The sequence below is a fragment of the Lissotriton helveticus genome, chromosome 2_1 (assembly GCF_964261635.1).
Source record: "Lissotriton helveticus chromosome 2_1, aLisHel1.1, whole genome shotgun sequence".
Classification (NCBI taxonomy): Eukaryota; Metazoa; Chordata; class Amphibia; order Caudata; family Salamandridae; genus Lissotriton; species Lissotriton helveticus.
In genome coordinates, this window is record NC_136059.1 from 1,316,001,745 (window position 1) to 1,316,029,089 (window position 27,345).

Here is a 27,345-nt window from a genome sequence, read left to right on the forward strand (position 1 = left end):
ACTCCTCAAAAGCAAAACATATCACACACACAAGCACAACAGGATCTTCAAAGCGCAACACCTCATAATACTTACCATCACAAAATACAAACATATACCCACCTTTCAAACCACACAAAGGAACAAACTCCAATGTCAAGCTTTCACTATTCCACTACACCGAACACAGATACAGCAATACTGCACCTCTCTTCTAACTGTCTCTGATCCATTGGACAATTTAGAACATTACTACATGACCCACATGCTGCACGACCTCCCCAGACTCATACACCTTCCGCCTTAAACACATGCAAAAAATACAAGCAACATGCCACACGTCACAACTTTGCTTCCCCATGTCGACTTCACAACAATGTTACACCACAAAAGCAACACAGCACTCCAACTCACTCTCAAACACCATCTCCAACACATACACATGCAGACCCATCAAAATGCCTTCTTAGCATGCTGGATGAGGAACACGATACAGAACAGCTACACGGTTGTAATCCTAATACAGCTAATACCAGCACTAAAAACACACCTGCTACAAACCCACACAATACTGATCACTCTTCTACCAAACAAAGTCCCACCATCACCAAAGGCCACTCACTAAACTGTCTAGTAATAAATGCATGATCCCTCTCTAAAAACAAGCATCACATCTACAACCTTCTCACCGATGCAAAACCAGACATACTATTCATAACCAATTCATGGTTGGGAGAAGATATGGCTCCAGTCCTGCATGAAGCCATTCCTCTAGGCTATCAAATAATCACCCAAAATTGTATAGCCAAAAAAGGAGGTGGTCTAGCTGTTGTATTCAGGCAAACAATACATATCACTAAAATTGACAACATCTCCATAAAGAATTGTGAGGCTCTTCTAACAAGATGCAATCCTACACCGTCTTCCTCCTGTAACTTTCTGCTCCTTTACAGACCTCCACCTAGCAAGGCAACATTCCCAGACGCACTTCTAGACACAGTTTCAAACCTAATAACAATACACTCCAACCTATGCGTTCTGGGTGACCTTAACATTATATTTGATAAACCCCATATGACCCATCCAAAAACTATAATCACCGGCCTAGACGCATTGAACCCGCATCAGATTGACCACAATCCGACACACACCGCTGGACATATCCTAGATGTAATTTTTTGCTAATACTGAACTAGTTACCTTTCAAACTATAACTCCAGTCCCATGGTCAGACCACCACTTGCTTGCCTTCCAACATAAAACAACGCTAAGCGACTCATCTAAAACTATCTTACATCCATCCACCTATCAGCCGTGGAACAAACTCAATTTGGAACACTTGGAAACACAACTAACATCCAGTACAAATCTGGAAACCATAATTTCTGTTCAAAATCTATATGAGTGGCTACAGGAAGCTTTTGACATCCTGATACCACTCAAAACTACACAACAGAACAAAAGAAAAAAAGCACCTTGGAGAAACATAGAAATAAGAGACATAAAACAACAAATTAGAAAGCTGCAACGTACCTGGCTCAAAACAAACGCCAAACACGACAAACTTCACCTACAGAAAATTAACAGATTATACAAGTCTGCTATCAAAAAAGCTAAGAAAAGGTACTATTCAGACAGAATTCAAAACGCTAAATGTGCAAATAAAGAATTCTATAAAATACTCAATGAATTTCGCAAACCAAATTGCCTAGAAGGAACTCATCCTGTTACTCAAGATTTCACAGACAAAGTGACAAATCATTACACGGACAACGCAGACACGCTGGAATCGTACTTAAAACAGAAACAAAGCACCAGCACTAACCCTTGTACAAAACAACAATCCAAGAATGCTCTAATCAAGCCTCTCCGTTCCTTCCAACACATCTCACACGATGAATTTATGGACCTGGTCAAAGCAAGCAGGCCTGCCGGCAGCCCTTCTGACCCTTGTCCTCCACAAACTTTCAAGACAATTCTTTTAACAACCTCTGCTGCCACTCCAGTAAGAAGAATCATCAACAATTCCTTAACTACTGGAATATTTCCAGAAGAACTCAAAAAGTCATACATATGCCCTTTACTGAAGAAAACACCCGCTGAACCCTGACAACTACAGACCCATTACAAATGGACCGTTCCTGGGCAAACTGATAGAAAGAGCAGCGTTCGCCCAGATGTCACAATTCACTGAAGAGATGAAATACTTTCTGACTTCCAAACAGCATTCCGTCCGGGAAGAGACACTGAACCTGCCCCCTTGCCATCTGGTATGACCTAAAGAATACAGTTGACCGCAACGGGGTTGCCGCGCTACTCCTCTTGGACCTCTCAGCTGCCTCTGACACGGTTGACCATGACACTCTGAAAGATAGACTCTATGAAGCCGGCATAGAGGGAACTGCTCTAGACTGGATCGTGCCCTACCTTCGAAACAGAACTAATGTCATCCATACCCCACCTTTCCCGTCCAAACCATACTCCACAAAGCAGGGGTCCCTCAAGGTTCTATCATCTCGCCCATGCTTTCCAACATCTACATGAAGTTATTACCAGTACTGATCAATAATTTCACCTTACGTACTATAAGTATGCAGATGACACCCAAATACTCCTTCAACAGGAATGCCCCAAAGGCATTGGAAAATCACCAATTTTCAGCTGTCTCAGAGCCGTGGATCAGTGGATGACCTGGAGCCATCTAAAATTGAATGCTTTAAAAACTGAAATACTCACGTGTGGCGATTGGAAACATTACAACCCGCTTGCCGCATGGCCTGATGAACTGGGATCACTGCCTAAAGTATCGAAGGAAGTAAGAAACCTCGGAATGACCATGGACTCCAAGCTGTCGATGAATGTCCAAGTGGATAAACTAGCAAGATCAAACTTTGCTACGATAAAAACGCTGCGACGAATTTTCGCTTATTTGGGATTTCCACACAAGGTCCAAGCTACCATCTCCCTTGTTCTGTCCAACCTCGATTACACCAATAGCCTCTACCACGGATCACCTTTAACAACCATGAAAAGACTACAACGGATTCAGAACTCGGCTGCCAGACTACTCTTGCATATCAAACCGCAAGACCACATCTCCCCTGCCTTGAAAGCCCTGCATTGGTTACCGGTTTCCAGAAGATCCACGTTCAAGCTGCTTTGTATCCCCCACAAAGCAATACATAGAATGGGACCACTCCTCATCAGGAATAAAATCACCAAACACATTCAACAAAGGAACCTCCGCTCTAAAGGAGAATCTCGTCTCAAAATCCCACTATACACGAAAAAAAACATGTGTGGCACATCCTTCTCTGTTCAAGCAGCCAAACTATGGCACTCTTTACCCCCCAACATAAGGTCCACCGACAACCACCTTATTTTCAGAAAACTACTCAAGATTTGGCTCTTCCCCACATAAGCACCATAAGCAAACAGAAATTTACAGCATATCCCTCTGTATACAAGCATTATTTTCACTATAGATATGTACCTATCTTTGTGTATTACTTTGTATAAACATGTAAAATAATTATGTTGTTGAGAGAAAAAATAATAATAATAAATAAATAAAAATCATCTTCGGTCTACATGTACATACTTCCATTGTGCATCTATGTACCTTCCATGTACTTGGATCGGCGTGTCTGTTACTTTTCTCCTGAAAAAGCATATCCGATGCACTACCCTATTTCTCATCCTGTGCCTCTATCAATATCTTTAATCTACATATACTTACCTCCTTTATGTATCTATATACTTTCAATGTAATTATGGATCTATATATTTATCACTTTCTTCTAATTTAGCATTTCCAATGCACTACCCTATTTCTTAGCCTATACTTCGCTCAATATATCTTCTAGCCCAACCTTCTGACTCATCTCAAACTTCTTCTACAACTCCTTCTAATGTACTACCCTATCTCTCATCCTATACATCTATCAATATACCCTCTACATCCACTCTCTCATTTATCCCAAACCCCATACCACTACTATGATTGCCAAAATAACCCTTTCTAGACTCTCTCCTACTCTACCCCTCCTTGCATCATCTGACACCTCTTTTCATCTGACAAACCTTTCTAAACTCTTGCCTCTGAGACCTCCCCTCCAAAACTCGTTTTTACTCATCCAAAAGCCTCCTCCTACTGCTAAGACCTAAAAAATAAAAATAAAAAATAAAAAAAATCCTTCACTCTTTTATCCCTCCACTACCCTTTTCAATCGAAATTAACAGACTAACATGTTCACTTGTCAAATTCCATATTAAACTATACTAATATACTACCCAAATAACTGAATAATATATCCACTACTCAAATTACTTCATTTTTTTTACTATACTAATTTTCAACAGTAATCCTTTATGGGTTCCGGTGTGGCGTGCTACTTGCCAGTAAAGCGCTTCAACACTCATCAGGCGTAACAAGTGCTATATGAATGCAAATCTTTCTTCTCCTTTTATCCCTCCGCTATCCTTCTCACTCCAAGTAACTGACTAATATCCACCACTGAAATTACTCCATATTTCACCATATTAATTCACCACTAATCCTTTGTAGGCTTCCTGAATAGCGTGCGTCAACAAGCGCTATATAAATACAAACCTTTGTCCTCCTCTATCCTTCTGCTATCATTCCAAATCCAATTAACTGACTAACCTATCCACCACTTAAAATGTACTTGCATGTTTCACTATACTAATTCAACACTAATCCTCTATGGGTCCCGGAGTAGCGTGCTACTCGCCGAAAAAGCACTTTGAGGCCTCGTCAGGGGTAGTAAGCGCTATATAAATGCAATTACAATGCAATACAATGTGGAGGACGTACACCTTTACCAGTCTGGTGGTGGATATGTTGTAGTGCTTCTGGAATCGTATGCTTTGGTGCTCTGGAGGTGTTCATTTATGTTGCTATCATCCTCATTCTGGTTACCATCGTAATAGTCAGTATCCCCAGTGTCAGATTGACGGGCATATGTGTCTGAATAGGTATATTGTTAAGTCTTGGGTGGTGGAACATAGGTCTCGGAGTCTGATAGAACTATCAGCGCCGTGTCCAGTGTCAGTGATATTTGTACAGGCATTTACTCAAGCCAGTGGCGTCGGTGGTGACATCAAGGGTGGCCTTGAGTGTGGAGTCGAAAGTGATTTGCGGTTGGAGGGCCAGTAGCACCGACCCTGGAGGTGGTCCCAGATCGACAGGCCAGGCGCAATTTGTGTCTCATCTGCTTAGCTATAGCATGCGAGTTGAAAATCATAGATCATTGCAGATAATGCCTTCATGTAGGTGTTGAAGAGCATAGGTGAGATAATGGTGCCTTGATGGACCCCTGCTTTAGTGAACCACTGTGATGGAGCAGGATTTTTGCAAATTAAACCTGCTGTGTGAAAATTATTAAAAAGTCATGAAATAAACTGAGAAAATATTAATATGGGGTATTTGGAAAGAGAATCGAGAAATGTGCAGGAGAAAATGACAAATAGTTTCTGTAGGTCACAAATTATTTCTGCACAAAAGACAGCAGAGGCATAAAGTTAAGAGGTTTCAGCTTTCATGTGCAAAGTAAAAGAAATATATTAACAAAGGAGTTTTATGCGAGTGATATTAATTCCATAGAATACTTGTTGAAAATATTTGCGTTTATATTAGAGTAATAGAAGACTAAAATGAATAATGTAATGGAGCTTTTTATGTGAACAAATAAATGAGGTTGTTTATTTCTCCTAGAGAAAATGGCACACATTACAGAGAAGGACTCAAACAACTGTTGGGATTCATTTGCTTTTTAAACGTAGACAGCAAGGAATTGTATTTTGTCTTTCATTATGATTGTTGTGTTATTTTATTGTTGACAGCTACGTGGAAGAGATATCAACGGAACTTCCTTACTATCATGATTTCCTCTGCTGAAGGACGAAAGTGACAGCATGGCTCTAAACAAAGAACTCTTGAGAGTTAGATGCGACAGAAGTGGTGTGACTGAACACCCTATGTTCCTGAACCAATGGGAACTGTGAAATGCCTAGACTTTGATACAAATTAGGGATGGTTTTTAACATCTAGGGATTCTAGGGTATAACTATTGATGTTAGAATCTACTGTTGGGGGTGAGCATTTTCGTGACAGCAAGCGTCTTATGCGTCAAGGCCAGAGTGGAGCGGTTTCCTTAAGCTCCTTCTTTTGGCTGCAGTTCAGACCCAGCTATATGCAAATCAGTCTTAACCCTGTGCCTCATGGGAACAGTCCAGCCCAAACTGCCAAGTCAGGGCCTCCCTGAACCTGAAACAAGCATCCTGGGACCGGTTTTGGGGTAACACCCCTCATCAGCCAGGCTAGCTTGAATCCAGTGGCAAAGTAAGCAAGGGAACCACGTCTGGGCATACCCGTCCAACTTAGGGCGAACAAAGCAAACACAATGAGATGATGGACGGAGCAGTGAAACTTTTCAGACACTCACCCCCAGGTACAGATCTGGGTTGAAACCATCATCGTTCTTTAGCTCACTTTGCCACCTCAGATCAGAACCAGCTATATGCAAATCAGTCTTGACCGTGTGCCTCATGGGAACAGTCCAGCCCGAACTGCCAAGCCAGGTCTTTCCTGAACTGAAAACAAGCATGCTGGGACCGGTTTCGGGGTAAAACCCCTCATCAGACACGCTAGCTTGAATCCAGTGGTAAAGTGAGCAAAGGACCCACGTCTGGGCAAACCCTGCCAACTTAGGGCAAACAAAGCAAACACAAGGAGATGATGGATGGAACGCTGAAACTTTTCAGACACTCACACCCAGTCACAGATCTAGATTGAATCCATCATCGTTCTTTAGCTCACTTCACATCAGTTATTTTGAATTATTCAATGCACTCAAAGGAATCCTGGGTGTGCCCCTGGATGAAAGTGATTGAAGAGATGCTAAAATGACCCCACATGAGTTTGCTAACCCTTCGCGCCTCATACAAATAAATTACTTACATGCCACCTATTTTACACCTAGAAAGTAATGAAGGGTTGGCAAGATTCCCTTGCCCGTGCTTTCGCTGTAATGATACAGACAGTGATTTTTTCCATGACCTTTGGAAATGCCCTTTAAAACTACAATATTAGTCCAAGATATAATAATAAACAATTGATGTGCCTTTGTGATTTCTCTGACAGATTAGATTAACCTGTTTGTTGTGATTGCACTGTGTACCTTTTTGAGCTTAATGTTATATTTTTACAAAATAAAAGAATCTGGTTTATTAAAAAAAGCTGACCAGTCATAAAGCAGTCATTATATGACTGTAGGTGGAAATGGGCAGAAGGACATTAATGAACACACATAAGAGTCTGTATGTGGTCTGCTTTGTGAGCCCGCCCAGCTCTCCCATTTGTAGAGGATTTTAGACCGCAAAACGCCCAGAAAACACACATAAAATATTATCTATTGTTAAATTATGTAATCTGAATTTTTAGAGCGTGACTAATCACCGGTGAGGGTATCCAGTCCTGAGGGAGGAGGAGATCATGCCTGTTTCGTTTGGAAGAGCCATGTCTTGAGATTCCTTCGGAAGTCCATGAGGGAGGGGGAGGTTCTGAGGTTTTTCAGGAGGTCAATCCATGTCTTGGCTGCGAGGTATGAAAAGAAACGTCCTCCGCTTCTGGCTTTTGTGATGCAAGGGATGTGTGCTCTTGCCTGGGACGCAGATCAAAAGTGTCTGGTGGGTTGGTAGAAGTTGAGGTGCTGGTTGAGGTAAACTGGATTGGTGTTGTGGAGAGCTTTGTAGGCATGGGTGAATAGCTTGTACTTACATGTTTCCTGGACTGGGAGCCAGTGGAAATTGTTGGTGTTGAGAGGTATGCTTATTTTGAGGAATGTTCAGGATGAGTGTGGCGGAGGCGTTATGGTTGGTTTGGAGTAGGCATAGGACATGAGATGGGATTCCGAGGTAATGGGCGTTTCAGTAATCAAGTCTACTTGTGATGAGAGCCTGAGTGACCGTTCCTCTGGTGTTAAGTGGGATCCACTTGAAAATCTTTCTTAACATTCGTAGGATGTAGAAGCATTGTTTTTAGCAGTGCTGGCTGAGTCAGTAACAGAGAGGATAAGCTGTGTGTCATTGGTGTAGCATACTGTGGTGATTCCATGGACTCTGACGATAACCGCGAGGGGAGTCATGTAGATGTTGAAGAGTGTTGGGCTGAGCGACGATCCTTATGGGACTACACAGATGAATTTTTGGGTACTGAGGTATAAGGGGGAGGGAATCTAACTCGGAGTTCTGTCCGTGAGGAAAAAGGATATCCACTTTAGTGTCAGTCAGCAGATACCCAAGAGCTGAAGGTTTCTGATGAGTGACTTGTGGGAGACCGTATTGAAAGCTGTGGAGAGGTCGAGGAGGTTGAGTGCAGTCGTTTCTCCTCGATCGAGGGTGCTTTGGCTGTCATCAGTGGCCGCTATGGGGGCTGTCTCTGTGCTGTGGTTGGTGTGAAAGATTGATTGAGAACTGTCTAGAAGTTGATGGAGTCTAGGTGGTTTGCAAGTTGGGTATGGATGGATTTCTCAACAACTTTAGCCTGAAAAGGCAAGAGTGGGATGGGTGTTGGGGTCCACTGTTGGTTTCTTTAATAGGGCATTGGCCCCTGCATTTTTCCAGCAAGACAGAAAGTGGAGGTAGTTATGGAGGTGTTGATGATCGTATTGAGCGTGGGAGAGATGACGGTTCTTCAAAGGTTGCATATGAAGTGGGGGGATGGGTCTGAGGGGCCTCTTGAGTGAATATTCATCAGGGCAGTTCTTTCTTTATTCGAGAGGGGCTTCCAGTTGCTTAGCTGCTGTTTGGCAATAAAGGAGGTGTCCGGCTGGTCAGCGGAGTTTGTATCGGTATGCTGTGGGTCGAATATGTTGTACATCTTGGCATTCTTCTGTTCGAAGAAGTTTGAGAGGTTGTTGCAGAGAGCTTGGGATGGGATGATGTATGATGTAGTTGTTGGCAGCTGCATGATTGGATATATCCTTGACGAAAATAAAGAGCTCTTTGCCTTGTTGGAGCTGGCTTCGAGGCTGAGAGTTAGGGTCTTTTTCTTTGCATGTCGCAGTTGGTGGTAGAGGTTAAGGGTTTTGTATGTAGATCTTGCGGTGGTGTTTTTGCCAAATCTTTAATTACTCTCACGTTGCAGTGACACTTGGACTCCTTGGGGACATTTGTGTACAAGCTGCATCAATTGTTGTTTTTGTAGGTCTTGTTTCTGGTGAGAGCGGTGCAGTTGGTGCAGTTGGCGCTCCAATTATTGAAGAGCTTAGTGTCGACATCAAGGTTCTTGGTGTGGTTGGGTGGGAATTCCTGTAAAGTCTTGGTCCAGTTTACTTCTGATATTTTCCCCCAATGTCTTGATGGTGCTTTGGGTTTTTCTGGGGGTGGCTTGGTAGGTGGGTATCTTGAAATGTATGATGTAGTGGGCGGACCCTGTGAACGGAGTCGTGTGGGTGGTGGTGATTCTGTTGTTGGAGGAGAAAAAAAGGTTGAGGGTGTGGCCTGCTGTGTGGGTTGGTCCATGGACAAGCTGGGTGAGTCTGAGGTTGCTGAGGCTGTCGAGGAGGGCCATGGAGTTCGGGTATGTGGTGCTTTCCAGGTGGAAATTGAGGTCTCCGAGGAGGATGTAGTTGGTTGATCTGATGGAGGGATGAAATCAGCGATGTGGTTGCAAAATTCCACGCTGAGGCCAGGGGGATGGTAGGTGAGGGTTCCCTTAAGGGTGACGTTGTTGTCTGTTTGTAATTTGAAGTGAAAGTGTTCCATGAGGTTAATGTCAGAGTCCGGGAAGATGGTGCAGTCAATCGTGTTGTTATAGATGATCACGAGTCCTTCGCCTGGTTTGTGGGTTCGGTCCTGGTGTATGGTTTTGTAGGTGGGCTGGATTGCTGCAGCAATGCTGGGTTTGGAGGCTGGGTTGAGCAATGTTTTAGTCAGGAAGAGATGGTTGGGTATGTTGCTGTTGAGGATGCCCCAGATTTTGGTGGAGTGTTTCCCCAGGGATCAAAAGTTGAGGAGAAAGGAGGACAATTGGTTCAGGGTGGTGGAGTGCATCGGTTGTTTGGAGGTGGTGGTGGTGTAAGGGTCTGAGATGTTGTAAGTGAAATCGCAATGGGTGCAGAAGAAAGGTCCTATCTTGGTGCTGGGGTATGTGCAGCAGTAACATGTTTGCCGATGTGTGTTACTGAGGTTGCGGAAGAGTAGTGGCCACTTCGTTGGCTCTGGTAGTTGTGGTGTTGCTTTGGATGTTTGTGGGGCCAGGGTTCCTGGCACAGCCCTTGCATGGAGAGGATCAGATGGGATTGCTTTTGGCATGGAAATTGCGTACCCACAGCGTGCATCTCCTGCGTGGTCACACTGCTGTCAGTATTAAGTAGGTCTTGGAGTGGTCAGGGCTTCTGTTGGTGGGAAGAACGGTGAGCAGGAAAAACCACCTGCATAAAATCCAGGCAACGACAGTGTCACTTTGTCAAAAGGTGGCAACTGGATGGAACAAGCAGGAACTGGAGGCCGCTGGCAGGTGGCAAGCTCCAACAATCTGGATCAGGCAAGCTCCAACAACAGCTCCAACAACCGGAGCAAGCTGAAACTGCTTAATCCATAATCCATATATTTTGTCTACATTCCCAAGAGAAATTGTGTGTCAGATATGGGTAAGTAATAGGATGGGGTGGCAAACAGAAAGCGGCAGGACTATTAGAAGGAGCAAACAATACATGAGGATATATGTTGTTGCAATTTTCTTTTGAAGATGAAACTGTTGTAAGGATTTATGGACTATGTGACTCTAGGTTGGTAAACTCCCACAAGACTTCATCCTATGATTCTGGTATCTATTACAACTACTTAGAGGTTTCTTCCACTGTGGCAATGATGGTTTTTGGGTGAGAAGCCCCGCAATATGCTATGATATTAGAATTCTAATCAGTAGTGGAATTGATGGCCAAACCACTATGACCAAGGCTTCTGGTCAACAAAGACTTTGTAGCCAGCACCTCAAGGATGTGTCGCTAAAAATCTATAGCAGGGAAACCACTCAAAGTTACATTAATTAATAAACATAAAACTGCTAATTGAAACAGAAAATGCACTTTAGATGCAAGGGAAGCAGTGGGTGGTTACTTGTTCAACTGCGCTTTGTCAGGACAATCAGGACAAAATAACTCATCAGCAGTCTTTGACACTTTTTGATCTGGCTGAACTACTCGGAGGTCAGTACTTAATCTCTTATTGCATTTTAACCAATAATTCTGGCAAATTTCAGATCGTACAAGCTCTGAAAAAGGATCTACCAGGAAAAATAACTTATTTCCCCAAATGAAAGACACCCGCTCAGTAAAAGCGCAGTACACAAAATCACTGCTCATCACTAGAGACTGCAACGTCAACAGACAAGTGCCCAAGTGCCTCCTTCTCAGGGCGTAGAACACTGGTCTTTGCTTCTCTTTTAACAGTAAAATAAGAGCACAACTTTGCAGAAGTACACACACGCACACCAGTGGTGGTAGACTTTTAAATTTAAAGCACAACAACCAGAGAGGCATGTCCTAAAGAATCAAGGGGAGAAGGCAAGAATTCCTCAATATACAGGAGAATCCTAGCCTCAGTGAAGGCTGGAGGTCTAAATTAACCAACCTGCCTCCGAAGAGAAAACTCTGACAGACCGAGACTGAACACTCAGTTTAATCCTGTTGTGCAAAGCAGACAATGATACAGGAAGAGGAAGCAAAGAGCTGGCAGAAGCAAGGGTTTTAGTGAAACAGATACTGAACTTGGTTTTGTTTATTAATTACATACTGAGGTGGGTCCTGCAAAATTTAAAGAGCAAAGACTGACCACAGAAACAGAAGGTCATCTGTTGACCACTGAACCATTGCTAGGCCCTGAATCCTTTAATTCTAAGCAAGTGAAGCTTTGACAACTGAACAGAAGTTGTGAAGGCCATTTTGAGAGATGTAGATACAGATCAATTGAGTTAGCCACATCAATAGGAAACTGAGTAGCTCTCATAATTGTCTACCACCTGCCTACAGCAACTAAACATATATCTATGGAACAAACAACAACTAAAATTCGATTATCGTATAAGATTTTTATAACTCCTGACCTCGTTCTTATACTGTATTTATTTAAAATAGGGCATTGCAAATTGCTGCGTAAGGTTAAAAAAATATAGGCAACCTATTAAAATATGCGTACTGGAGCTTTTTATTTTTCACTCACATAAGTGTTCCATATTCATCATTCTCTCACTATCCAAGGAATAGGAAAACTCAAGATACAGACCCACCCAAAATGTCATAATCTCTGTTTGCCAAATTCGATTTAGGAGTTCCGAGAGATATGGACAGTTGGTAGGTTTCTGCCAAGAGTTTCTTAAATACGATATCGAACTCTTTGTGTTAAGGTAGCTCAAATCTTTATCTCTGAACTTTATGGCAGGCTTTCCCTTAAGCTCCTTTTTATTGCAGCATAGTAAAACCTCACTGCTAAAATATTTTACATTTAATGAGAGAGTCAATTCATTTAACCGGCGCCTATCTCTTGCCCAATGCAACTCTTCGTGGAAAATTTCTTTCATACAAAGCAAAGATACTTTATTGAGCTTACTTGCAATCTTTACTAGAATCGTATGGTTATATTAACTGAGATATTATAGTCAAGTTCTATACGAATAGCTTGTATCATCGAGGCTGGGGGAAGAGTTAAGAGACTTTTTAAAGATCAGCCCTTTACAAGCTTAGGCTTATGATTTCTGTAAATAACAACAAAAAGAACTAAGAGGTCTGTTAGAAGAAAGAGAAGTGACCACGAGAAAATGACCTACACCACTGTCACGACTAACGGTGAGGGTCCATCAGTAATGAAAGAGTCCTATCAGCCCACCCATATGGCGGAACCTCGTCATCTAGGACCTTATCAGCAGGTACTCATATGGCCAAGCTCATATGTACTAGCTTGGTACCAATAGTTCCCATACTGAAAGAAGATGAGTCCTCACTGCGAGTGGTACTGATAGGGTGCAGTGCTCAAGAAAAAGTGTGTGATTAAAATGGCGGTCAAGGTAGAATTTTTTTTTTATTGATATCTCCTTGGACGTCAGATTAAAACAGATGTGACAACAGTGTGACAATATCACTGTAAAGTAAGCATCTAGGAATTAGGCCAACATGTTTCTGCCTTTAGTGTATTATTTTACAGGCATTCGTCAGGGCCAAGCTATAAAAAGACTACTGCAACATCTATTATATTCAGTGTGTGGAAAAATAGGGAATCAGAACAAACTGATATGGTTCCTGTCACACTTGGAGGTACCGACGGACAGAGCGGGGCCTCTCTATCCGAGCCGTTGCCGGGTGAGGTGAGGCTTGATTCCCACACAGCGCTGGGAAAGGATTGGTCTCTGCATGGTTTATCTCCCAGATACGGTAGGGTGGCTGACCTAGCCACATGATTCAACTTACCTCTAAACCGTGCCATATCAGTTTGTTCTGATTCCCTATTTTTCCACACACTGAATATAATAGATGTTGCAGTAGCCTTTTTATAGCTTGGCCCTGACGAATGCCTGTAAAATAATACACTAAAGGCAGAAACATGTTGGCCTAATTCCTAGATGCTTACTTTACAGTGATATTGTCACACTGTTGTCACATCTGTTTTAATCTGACGTCCAGGGAGATATCAATAAAAAAAAAATTCTACCTTGACTGCCATTTTAATCACGCACTTTTTCTTGAGCACTGCACCCTATCAGTACCACTCGCAGTAAGGACTCATCTTCTTTCAGTATGGGAACTATTGGTACCAAGCTAGTACATATGAGCTTGGCCATATGAGTACCTGCTGATAAGGTCCTAGATGACGAGGTTCCGCCATATGGGTGGGCTGATAGGACTCTTTCATTACTGATGGACCCTCACCGTTAGTCGTGACAGTGGTGTAGGTCATTTTCTCGTGGTCACTTCTCTTTCTTCTAACAGACCTCTTAGTTCTTTTTGTTGTTATTTATGATTCAGTTGGGGGTGTGGACTAGAGAGGTCGGTAAAGATTGTCCCCTTGACCCTTCTATAACAGTTGTTTTTTCATTTATGATTTCTGTGACATACAAAATTTGAGGAGGTACTATAGCCTTATGAGCTGCCCTATAGACTCATTTGCAAGCATTTGTTCCTTTTCTGTATCTTTTACTAACCCTCGCAGATACAGTGAGGCAGCCTATTCTCAATGGTATGTTATTAAGTACACAAAGCTTGCGTAAATGCAAAAACGTTGTAAAGCCATCCACCGCAAAACGTTTTCGTTTAGAGAAGTTCAAACGGGACTCTCCTCCCCCCTGAACTCAAAACAAAAATGGTGAATAAGCGGCTGCCTGACATCGGAGCCCATGGCAACTGAAAACATCGAGCGCTCGTGCTCTTTACACAAAGGACTACAAGCAGAGGTGTTGTTCTGGAAGGTGTAGGGAGATTAAGTGAACGTTGCGGAAGAGCGTTTACTGCCTACAATAGCAGGCAGGAGAAAGTGATTTAAGAAAAAAGTGCTCATAGGCTGTAATTAAAACATCTAGAGTAACAACACATGTAACAAGGGTAGTCCTCATGGGAGGTTACAACAGGGGAAAAGGAGGTACTAAGGAGGGACTACTAAGCCTATTGCCAAATCAAAAAGCTACCATTTACAAAGGAGAGTAAAAGGAGCCAATGAAAAAATGGGCGGAAAATGCACAGAGCTTAAAGCACACACCTGAATACAGCATATCTCTGAGAGACAGCGCAAGCGTTGCCTAGGTGTGACCTAAAAATGAATAATAGGCACTCCTTCAGTGGAAACACACACCTTCTGACGAATTAAAGCTTGTGGCGAGGAAGATTAACATTGGAATGGAGCCTAAGACCCTATCTCTGTAGAGCTTCTTAAATATGTTTTTCCGGTGATCACATAATGTATATATCGACAACTGTGCTGCCAAGACAGGCTTAAAAAGACTTGGAAGCCTCATGGAGAGGGCAGAACTATTTAAGCGAAAAACAAACCCTTGGAACTTCTCTTGAATGGGGATTTTTGCTCATGCATTTATATCTCATTGGTATGTGCACGTATGCAATCGTTCTTCAGAAATCAACTTTTTTTCGGAACCCGTGTTTCATTATTATTTTATCACAGCATTCCTGCCTCTCAGGCTACTGCACACTCAGAAGTGAAGACTCACAACATTAGTAACTAATCATTAGTTCAGGTAAAGGTTAGGATCATTTTCTATGATAAGCTAGAAAAACAATACTGTACTGCTTTTGGCCGCCATAAGTGTGGCAGGGTATGCTCAGACGTGAGTCCCTTGCTCACTTTGCCACTGGATTCAAGCAAGCCGGGCCGAAGATGGCTGGAATGCCAGAAACCGGTCCTCGGAAGCTTGTTTCCGGTCCAGGGAAGACATGGCTTGGCAGTTCGGGCTGGACTGTTCCCATGAGGCACAGGGTCAGACTGATTTGCATATAGCCATGTCTGAACTGGTGTGGCAGAGTGGGCTAAAGAACGGTGATGGATTAAACCCAGATCTTTTGACTGGGTGCGAGTGTTTATAATAATAATAATAATCCACATTTGTAAAGCGCACAATCACCCGTAAGGGTCTCTAGGCGCTGGGGGCCGTCGGGAAGATTAAGCGAGCTATTGCCCAGAGTCACATGGTGCTGGGCTAACCTGCCGCCGGAGGCGGGGATCGAACCCTGATCCCCAGATTCCAGCGTCAGTCGCCATGGCCGCGGCGCCACACCTCTCCCCTTTGATTGATTCAGATGCTCCGTCCATCACCACCCCCTTTTGTACTGCTAGAAAAACAATACAACAAACTAGAGTGGAACATCACTAAAAAAAACGCCATGTGCTATTTAAAGCCAGGGTGATTTAAATAATGAGTGGTTAAGAATTGCCAACGATTACTAGCAGTGAGGACCCTTAACACAAAAGCAGGGGTGTAACGCAAGGCCCCGCAACTCCAGATGTGTGGGGAGGGGGGGCCTACGCATTACATTTTCAGATGGGGGCCCACAAAACCTGCTGGTTTGCTGCAAAAGTTACAAAAAAAGTGGTCGGTTACATAACATATTCACAGCGTTCATTTCATCAGAAAATGGTTAGAAGGTACACACAAAACAAGTCACTATGGAACTGAATTTAATTCAGCTATAAGCAGTGATGTTCAGTACTAACACAGGTATTTTGTATTTAATTCATACAAAACATAACAATAGATGTAGTCATTATTCAAAATCGTGCTCAGTGGGTGTCAAAAAGAGGGGTTCCAGATTCAGTAGGTTAGGGTGTGGTTGGAATAGATGGAGGGACAAAGAAAAGGAATTGTGTCCTGTAGACAATTCAAAATCAATCTTAAAACATTTCCCGTCTATACTAGATCACATTGTTCCCTATACAAACAATACACGAGGACCATGTATGGCAAATTCTATTGTGGCGTGTATGTTGGAGAGTAAATGTTGTCGACGTTTCGACCCCGGTAGTAAGGGCGGGTGGTTCCTCAGTTTGGGGTCTTCATCAGGACAGTAGAGATAGTGTTAGTGAGCACATTGATTCTGGCGTATAATGTAGTCCCACCTCGGTTGGAGACTTGCGCCGTTGGTGGTGTTTAGATTCTTCTAGGGTTGAGAGTCTTGGTGGATGTTTGCAGTCCCAGATGAGTTGAGAAATGGCGTGGAGTTTGGACATTTCTTTTATTCGTATTCCTAGGTTGGTGTGGTATCAGTCAAACACCAAATTACCAACGAAGGGAGGTAGAGAAAAGAGATAGGATTCCTTCTCCACAGGCACTGATAAATAAACAAGGAGAATCCTACTACCAGTGTGCACCACAGTGATGGGGAACACTCAGTGTTGTGTAAAATACCCCTCACACACCAACAGGCCCCTTGGTGTCATGCTTCATCATCGGGGTCTTCGCACCCCGCTAAGGGGATGCGGCACGCTACGACCTGCGACTACGCGGGAGCGTTGACAAGTAATGACTATGTGTGGTGTGTGTTGAGTGCACGTGAGGGGATTAATGTGAGTGAAGGGTGTGGTGAAAATTAAAAAGTACCTGGCTAGTGGGTGTAGCGAAAAAACTTTATTCCATACCCCTAGCTGGTGCTGTTAAAAGGTGTGCAAAAGACGAGGTTCAGAGTCTTAATTAGGGACTAGACCTCTGGTGTGCGTCGACATGTTTCGGAACTGGTGTTCCTTCTTCAGGACGGGGCACAACTTCCCAACCCTACTCACGTATTTCTATTAAAAAGTGTGATTCTACTTATTAAAAAGTGATAATGATCTCACGGAGGCTATCAATGTGCCTACAGCGGTATCTTCGGTTCATGCAATTGCATGCCCTGAAAAAAAGAAAAAATTCACCTTTAGTTTGGTTGTCACACAAGACTCGCTCAGACAGGTGCAGTCACCTGGAGCCCCAAACAGTCAAATTGACCTGTAAAAAAGAGGGACATACAAAACACACAACATAAAAGACACACTAGAAGGTTTTTTGTACATGTTTTTCATTTGGACATACTCATTGTCACTGTTGTGAATTGCGTCATGAGCATATCCAGAAACATCAGGGTAGGTAGGTGGATCCACAATCTGTGAGGGTAAAGAAGTGGTTTCAGTACTGTTACTCCTATTACTCACTGTTGGACTCCACACTAGATCTGGATATCAGAGAGTTGTTCTTGTGTTTCATATGCATACTCACAAAATCCGCCTAAATTAGCCTCCTTCTACCACCCTGTGCTGCTCCGCCGTAAATGCGAATGCACGCACCATGGTGGTATATATTGGGGATTCAGGCGGTCTCTCATTCGTTAATTAGCGGAAATCGGATGATGTCCTAAAAAGGTACATCCGTATGCCCGCCTATCATGTCCCTTTGTGCGTTCTCTATGGGGCATGTGTCCTTTCGTTATTGGTTTATTACCGGGTTTCTCAGAAGGCCAAATAAGGAGTGTCCGCTTCCCTGCCTATTGCATGCCCAGACTGCAGTTGGTGTCGATCACAGCCCCACTGCGCATGCCTCGTTGTTGAAAAGGTTTCAGAACAGGACGCGCATGCGCTATGGTGCCCTTGGTTTGCTGGTAACAGGCGCATGCGCGAAAGCATCACACTGGTCGTGCGGTAAAGAGGAAATGCTTTCGTTTTTCACCATATCGGGAAGCTGTTTTTACCCCCATTCTTGGTCATCCAATGTTTTCTGAAAGGCGCGCGCATGCGTGTTGCATGTTTTTTAAGCCCTGATGTTCTAGTCAAATGCGCACGTGCAGATGTGTCATTCGCACTAATCTCGTGCGATATATCTGGATGGATGTTGCTTTGTTATATATTTTTACTGTGTGTCATGGCGGAAAAACATGGAATAAAAGGGCATGTGCCAAAGAGTATTAATATTAATACCGTGTTGGTCCATTAGTGTGCGTATTCCTTTACCATGACTATTTAAACCATTGGATGACCAAGAATGGGGGTAAAAACAGCTTCCCGATATGGTGAAAAACGAAAGCATTTCCTCTTTACCGCACGACCAGTGTGATGCTTTCGCGCATGCGCCTGTTACCAGCAAACCAAGGGCACCATAGCGCATGCGCGTCCTGTTCTGAAACCTTTTCAACAACGAGGCATGCGCAGTGGGGCTGTGATCGACACCAACTGCAGTCTGGGCATGCAATAGGCAGGGAAGCGGACACTCCTTATTTGGCCTTCTGAGAAACCCGGTAATAAACCAATAACGAAAGGACACATGCCCCATAGAGAACGCACAAAGGGACATGATAGGCGGGCATACGGATGTACCTTTTTAGGACATCATCCGATTTCCGCTAATTAACGAATGAGAGACCGCCTGAATCCCCAATATATACCACCATGGTGCGTGCATTCGCATTTACGGCGGAGCAGCACAGGGTGGTAGAAGGAGGCTAATTTAGGCGGATTTTGTGAGTATGCATATGAAACACAAGAACAACTCTCTGATATCCAGATCTAGTGTGGAGTCCAACAGTGAGTAATAGGAGTAACAGTACTGAAACCACTTCTTTACCCTCACAGATTGTGGATCCACCTACCTACCCTGATGTTTCTGGATATGCTCATGACGCAATTCACAACAGTGACAATGAGTATGTCCAAATGAAAAACATGTACAAAAAACCTTCTAGTGTGTCTTTTATGTTGTGTGTTTTGTATGTCCCTCTTTTTTACAGGTCAATTTGACTGTTTGGGGCTCCAGGTGACTGCACCTGTCTGAGCGAGTCTTATGTGACAACCAAACTAAAGGTGAATTTTTTCTTTTTTTCAGGGCATGCAATTGCATGAACCGAAGATACCGCTGTAGGCACATTGATAGCCTCCGTGAGATCATTATCACTTTTTAATAAGTAGAATCACACTTTTTAATAGAAATACGTGAGTAGGGTTGGGAAGTTGTGCCCCGTCCTGAAGAAGGAACACCAGTTCCGAAACATGTCGACGCACACCAGAGGTCTAGTCCCTAATTAAGACTCTGAACCTCGTCTTTTGCACACCTTTTAACAGCACCAGCTAGGGGTATGGAATAAAGTTTTTTCGCTACACCCACTAGCCAGGTACTTTTTAATTTTCACCACACCCTTCACTCACATTAATCCCCTCACGTGCACTCAACACACACCACACATAGTCATTACTTGTCAACGCTCCTGCGTAGTCGCAGGTCGTAGCGTGCCGCATCCCCTTAGCGGGGTGCGAAGACCCCGATGATGAAGCATGACACCAAGGGGCCTGTTGGTGTGTGAGGGGTATTTTACACAACACTGAGTGTTCCCCATCACTGTGGTGCACACTGGTAGTAGGATTCTCCTTGTTTATTTATCAGTCAAACACCAACTGGAGGGGTAGGTCTGGGAGAGGTTCCCTCACACCATCTTTTGCTATGCTGGAGTTAATCCACGGCGTGGTTCATGGATGAAGACCCCAAACTGAGGAACCACCTGCCCTTACTACCGGGGTCGAAACGTCGACAACATTTACTCTCCAACATACACGCCACAATAGAATTTGCCATACATGGTCCTCGTGTATTGTTTGTATAGGGAACAATGTGATCTAGTATAGACGGGAAATGTTTTAAGATTGATTTTGAATTGTCTACAGGACACAATTCCTTTTCTTTGTCCCTCCATCTATTCCAACCACACCCTACCCTACTGAATCTGGAACCCCTCTTTTTGACACCCACTGAGCACGATTTTGAATAATGACTACATCCATTGTTATGTTTTGTATGAATTAAATACAAAATAACTGTGTTAGTACTGAACATCACTGCTTATAGCTGAATTAAATTCAGTTCCATAGTGACTTGTTTTGTGTGTACCTTCTAACCATTTTCTGATGAAATGAACGCTGTGAATATGTTATGTAACCGACCACTTTTTTTGTAACTACATGCTGACGCAGGTCGGTGAACAAAGGGTTTACCCCATTATCACCTACCACAGGTTTGCTGCAAAAAACATTATTTTTTTTAAACCCAACACTTAAAAGTTACAGCGAGCAGGCTTCCCAAGTGACACAGATCCCAGGGGGGAGGTGTATGCTTGAGTCGACTCAGTGGACCTAAGAACAGAAAGGTAATGTCAGATTGAAGCCAGCGATGTTATTCAAGGAAGAGAGCTATCTGCTGCTAAGTTCACACAGCTTAATTTGGGGAGCCCGAGGCACAGATCGCCTGATGCTGGGCTTATTTATGAGACACTTTGGCTAGTAAGGCCTTGATCGACTAGCAAAAGGTAAATTAAGAATTTATCTTTTGTTTGAGCTTGTTAAAAAATGAAAAACGGTGCCCCGTCAAAAAGGAATTTTCCCCTTCTATTTATTGTAGGCTATTTATTTGTTTAATCTTCCAATAATATCAAATTCCAAATACCCACTTTTGAGGTAACCCGTCATCTTAGTCAGGTAGTTAATTTTTTGGGATTTCCAATTTGACTCAAATGAAGTTTTAAATTACCTAACTGTTATTTGGAGATTAATAAAAACCATTACAATAATTATTCATCATAATTTCAAAAATATCACAAACGATGCTTATTCTGGCTTTTACAAAGAATATTAAAACGTTAGTCAGAAGAGGACTAGTAGCCCTTATTCCAGCGTTACAAATGACGTTGATGGTTACAAACAGACTAATAAATCAAGACCGGCTCTGAGAACCTCAAGCAAGAGGCCTGGCCGATTCTAGCTAAACGCAATACTAGGTAGCCGAGGAGGGGAGGGATAGGGTGTCACAGAATACAGAATATACCATAAGAAATTACCAGTATCAGAGGGTTTGCGCCTTTCCGTATATCCACGCCGGCCTCTGCGTTGGAGTGAATGATGTTATCTGCAATGAGGCCCCCTGCGGCCAGACGCATGAATATTCCAGATGTTTTACAGTGGAAGATTTCATTCTTTAGCATAACAATCTGCGGGGGAAGGAGAAAGCGTATGTTACCATCATTTTTCTTTATGTTGAATTCAAGCTTGTTGTTTATTCTATCCTTGCGGACGGTACAGGAAATAAACGTGCACTTTTAAATAATTTCTGTTTCGCTACTGAGGAGTTTGAGTCAATCTCTACAGGGCCAACAGGCGCCTGCCATGCTGAACAAGTGCTCTGCAGTCCAAAGACAAGCTCTGAATCGGATGGATTTCATCGGTGTCACTCCACTGTACTCTACTCTGCACCACTCTCCTTGATGCCACTCCACTCTACGTCACTGCACTCTATGCCAATACACTCTACACCACTTTTCTCAAAACCAATACCCTCTACGCCAATCTACTCTGTACTGCTGTACTTTGCGCCACTTCACTCTAGGCCCCTCTACTCCACTCTATGTCACTACTCCAGTCTATGACGCTCCACACAACTCCCTCCATCCCACGCATTACCATTTTACTACACTTTATTCTATGACACACTACTCCACTCTATGCCACTCTGCTCTACGACAATCTACTCCACTCTACAACATTCTGATCCACTCTATGCAACACCCTCTACGTGACTCCTCTCTGCTCTATGCAACTCGACAACACTCTATGACACAGCATTCCACTCTATGCGTCTCAACTCTACGACACTCTACTCCACTCTATGCCCTTCCACTTTACAGCACTCTATTCCCTTCATGAAACTCCACAGCACTCTATGCCACTCCACTCTACGCCACTTTAGGACACTCCACTTCACTGCACACCACTCTATGACTCTCTACGCCACTCCATAACACCCCAGTCTACGCCACTCCATTCTCCTTTACGTCACTAACTGTTAGCCTTGCTAAACAGCAGCCACGCTGGTGTACAACATGGATAAAACATATTGGCAAAGTCTATCGCTCATAGGCGGGACAGACTGGCTTTGCCAATGCTTGTTGTATACTTACTGGTTAAGCATGGCACAAGGTAGAGGCTGGAGACAGCTTACCAAGGTAGTGAAAAAGTACTGAATGCACTCCTGTGACTGGAGACCCAGACACTAAAATGAGGGACGATGGAGAACTGTTCTTAGACTACTGTGAAAGTTTTATATGTTATGCCGGTCAGTATATTACTCATAGCACTTTCTGGTCAATCCCTCACTTGTACATTTGATCGATTATTAATGTCATCATTCACATTCAGTGCTTGGCATCCTTACACCCGATAAGGCCTTTGGTATAGTTATAGTATGCATTTTTAAATTACTTTTCTGTATTCTCTAAAAATTCAATACAATATTGTGGAGAAAAAAAAAAAAGAATCAACTGAACTGCTGAGTAACTCGCTGCTCTCAGCATTTCTCGAAACATGAAGGAAGGCTGGTACTGATGCGGGGAAAGCCTTCTATCATGGTTTCACTAGTTTTAATGGATTAACTGCTCTTGCTCTTTTCCTACACGCACAGTTGGAAGATTCTCAGCAGCAGATGAAAGGAAGAGCTGCTATTCAACGAGCCTGAGCAGCGCGACTGCTGGCAAACAAACGAGCCTGAGCAGCGCGACTGCTGGCAAACAAGGCGCCACGCATAGCAGCTCCACAAGAGAGCAGGAAGCACGTTGGCGGGTGCCGGAAAACTCCCTTTCGCGGAAAGTGTATGTGGAGAAAGATGCAGTGTGGCGCATGGCATTTTAAATCCCAGAAGAAACAAATTCAAAGGATAATGAGGCGCCTTCATTACCAGCCCCCAGAGAGCCAGCATGTGAAGTAAAAAGAAAAAGATGACATGGGATATGCTGCCAAGTTTTTTTCAAAGATATTCGACTGGAAAATCAGAACATTGCACAGTATCCGTATACAGCAGCAAAACTCTGCTGAACATTTTACAAAATCAAACATGACGCACATTTCGGTAGGCCTGGGCAGAGTTCTGCGTAGTAGACCAAAAACCTCTGCTGCGCTACGCAAAGTTCTGCAAGTGGCAGAGTGCATTTGGTCGCGCCGTTCGCTCTGAGTTTTAGCGCAGGGTGTTTGTCCCGTGCTGGAAAACCAGTGTGAATGCCGCTGGCACCGCGACACGAAGGGGAGTATGGGGGGACAGCGCCCTAGTCCCATACATCTGGCGAGCGCAGCCTGCAGCGCGTCCCCCAGTGCCGCCCCCCCCCCCGGCCAACAGCCAATGGGGAGGGCTCCTTGTGGACGGGGGAGGGCGCTTCCAAGGTATATACCTGGCCAGCAGCTAGGCTCGGCCTTTCTCTCCCGCGCCGTGGCTGCTCTGCGCTGTAACCGTCGGAGGTTTCGAGGTACGTTGCATCCGCCTAGTCTCCCCCCGGCCCGATCCCTGGACATGCCCAGGTTGATTGGGCCCTGTGGTGTCGACCACGGGGGGGGGGCTGGGGTTTGCAGGTCGCGGGATGGGCTCGGCGGGTTGTAACTATTTAGGCGAGGTTAGAGTGGGTACGTAGCGATAAGGGGGAACTGCAATGCCAGGGTGACGTGTGCGGGCCTAAAAGTTGGGTGCAAACGTGCAACTTGGCCCTGAAGTTTGCAGTGAGTGAAGGAGCATACGCAGCAGCCTGACCCGCACTTCGCCGGCCCAGTGGGTCATTCGGGGTTCCAAGCTCATTGAACGAGTATGCTGAAATAGCGCAGTTGGGAGAGCGTAGGCTGGAGATCGAAAGGTCCCTGGTTCAATTCCGCGTTGTAACGGAGTCCGTTAGCCTCTGCCGGCCGCGCCCCTACAAGGCACCTTGGCCTGGCTCGCATCGAGAGCGTAGATCTGTCGGCCGCGCGCCATGAGTCTCCCACAGCATTACTGGCCACGAGCACCCGCCGCCATTGCCGGCCACGAGTCACCGCCGCCATTGCCGGGCACGAGTCCCCGGCCGCCATTGGTGGTCGCGGGTTCGATCGTCACAATGGCATGCCATTAGAACTTTCCCTCACTGAACGAGTTTCTGGCAAAGCTGCGTGGAAGTGTCGGGGGGGAGCGTGCGGGGCAGTGCCCCAATGGAGGGAGCGGACGTGATATGGCCTTAATTTTATTGCGGGCGGCCTCATTGTTGAGAAGACTTGGGTGGTTCGGCGTGGAGCAGGATGAGGTCTGGGTTGAACTGCTGTCAAGGATTGGGTGCGATTGTTGATGAGTGAGATCAGAAAGACGTGCCACCAAGGTGCGACTAAAAACGGCGCTAACAGAATCATGCGATGCAGCAGGCAAAGTCACACTCCTGCTTCCTTATCCTAACACTGATGGGTGCTCCGGGATTGCGTTCCGGGCCCTGACCCGTTCAAACCCTGTCCGATCGTTGCAATATTTGAAGCCGCAACATTCTCTCTTCCACTTATGAATGGCAGTAAGTGCCCTCGAGCACGCAGCCAGCCCCCACCTCACGAGACGAATATTAGCGGGAACTGTGGAGCTGAGAGCGCTTTGTGCAGCGCACAGACTCGGCGCTATGCCTGCCCTCTCGGGGTATGCGCAGTACATAACTACCAATCCCGCTCTTTGAAGAGCACGTCGTGTTGCTACCACCGGTGCGCTTCAAATCGAAAACAGGGAGGGTGGGTGCCTTATTGGACAGGAGGCGCTTCTCGGAAAGAAGGCGGCCCTGCAGAGATGTGCTGTGTTGATACTGTCGAACTGAACGCACAGTGGTCCTACTGAATGTACGTCATGCCCCATTATAAACACAAGCCCTCCCCTGTGAAGTGTTGACATCGTTCTTGAAAAGGTAAAGATGCTGCGGATACTGGGACCTGGGCCGTACCTTCCTTCCAGATATAACGGGGGTGCTCTTGTCTCATCACACAAACAAGCATTGCAATCATTCAATTGCTAAATCCGCCATTTTAACATTACCGATTCCGAAGAGCCGGGTGAACCCAGCCACCGAGCCACACCCGAGGAAATGCCAGGTGTCGGCTGAGTAGGCCAGTGTGCCGAGCTGGCATCCCCCAGACCAAACGGGGGTGCTCTTGTCTCATCACACAAACAAGCATTGCAATCAGTCAATTGCTAAATCCGCCATTTTAACATTCCCGATTCCGAAGAGCCGGGTGAACCCAGCCACCGAGCCACACCGAGGAAATGCCAGGTGTCGGCTGAGTAGGCCAGTGTGCCGAGCTGGCATCCCCCAGACCAACAGGACACACATCCCAGGTCGGGGAGGCCGGTGGTCGCATTGTTAGCGATGCTGCAGATAGGGTAACTGCTTTAAGAAGCTTTCCTCACTGAACGAGGTTCTGGCAAAGTTCTACGTGGAAGTGTCGAGCGGGCATTTTTGCCGCATTGTTGAATGGGACTATTAATTTACAATAGTGATCACATGGGCTTGAAAGACCGGCGGTTTTCGGATTATATGGTCAAGCACAACGGTTCAGATTGCACAACGGTTCTGATTGCACAGATTCTGGCGTAACATCGACACAGAGCAGGGGTCTAACGGCTAGGGCGCTCGACTTTGTACCTAGGGTTCTGGTTTCGAATCGTGTCAGCAACGCAATAATTGTTTTGATACATGCGCAAAACGGTAATAACAAGCACACAAGGCGCACAAGAAGAGGGTGATTACGCTTAATGACATGCTTGTTGACGGTAATTTAGCTTCTAAATGTTGAACGTGCTTAATTATTTAACGTCAGTGCCGGGTTTTGAAGCCGGTGTGGTTATTTAGCCACGAGATGGCCGTTACCTATTTTAACGCCGCTAGGTTGGCTGCTTGTGCTGCCGGCGCCTTCAGGGGCATGGCGTGGTATGTTAACAAGCAAATACGACACAGATCCCTTTGGCACGAGGGGAAACGCTTCTCGCCCAGGGTCACGCTTGAAAACAAAAACGAAAGGCGAGACTAATTACGATGGGGAATTTATCCTTGCACGGTTGCCGGCTTGTGCTCCAAGGGCATGGCGCGGCGAGATTAACAGCAAATGCAAGGCAGAAATGATGTCGTGAGCGAGGGTTCGGAACAGGCCCATAAGTATTAAAAATGTATTGGGGAGCAATTAATTATTCCTAATGAGCCAGACCCACCGTATTCAAGTAAATGTAAGTGGTGGGTTGTTTGAGTGGTCTATATGAGAGACAATTAATTAACTGAGGGGTTAGCGCTGGGATCGCGGAACGGCGCCCAAGAAGCGGGTAGGGAATTTAAAACTTCAGGTGGATCGTTACGTCACTCTGGAGGCAGAGAGCGGCGCATTTCCGGCCTGCGCCCCGTTAAACGTTTTACGGAGCATACTGGTCGGCAATTAATGCAGCAGGGCAGCGAGTCAAGAGATTCCCTCGTGCAAGCTACCACGAGGAGTTATTACGGAGCATGCTGATTCAGCAGCTTTTGAAAGCAGCAGTTGAGTTTGCGAAGGTATTCACTGAGCGGACTGATCGGTATGCGTCGCCCTCAGTCAATCCCGGCACACGTTAGTAAGGGGCAATGCCCTGCCGCCACACGGGAGGCCACGTGTGTACCCACAGCCGTACCGAGGGGGGGTAATGTAGGGCCCTGCAACCACACTGACTCCACGCGCATATTAATAACGACTGCCGCGGTGAGGTACACGGCAGGTGGGAAGGAAGCAACATTGCGGAAGTTGAAGGTCACAATAAGAGTAAATAGGTGGTACCCATTCCAACTCCATTGCAGCACAATTTACAGCACCCATGTGGCACCTTTGGTAATATGCGGCGGCAGCACAAGTCTAGGCACCGGCGTAGGAGGAGACCGATGTCGATGGGCTGGGTGTCACGGGTGCTGCTAGTGGTCCCCGGGGGCTGGCCTTCCACGCGTTTATTAACGAGGCAATGCGCCGCTAGTCCGGTCACGCGTTTTTTACAGTAACAATTTGCAGTACATAGCA

General features: G+C 45.0%; 1 protein-coding gene across 1 annotated transcript in view; it reads right to left on the minus strand.

The window, feature by feature from the left end:
* FBXO10 (F-box protein 10) overlaps positions 1-27,345 on the minus strand; it is a 649,798-nt gene that overhangs the window by 299,199 nt on the left and 323,254 nt on the right. Inside the window, exon 4 of the mRNA XM_078676241.1 lies at positions 21,342-21,491. Coding sequence (XP_078532367.1) covers positions 21,342-21,491 — 150 coding nt within the window. The remainder of the gene's footprint in view (positions 1-21,341; positions 21,492-27,345) is intronic.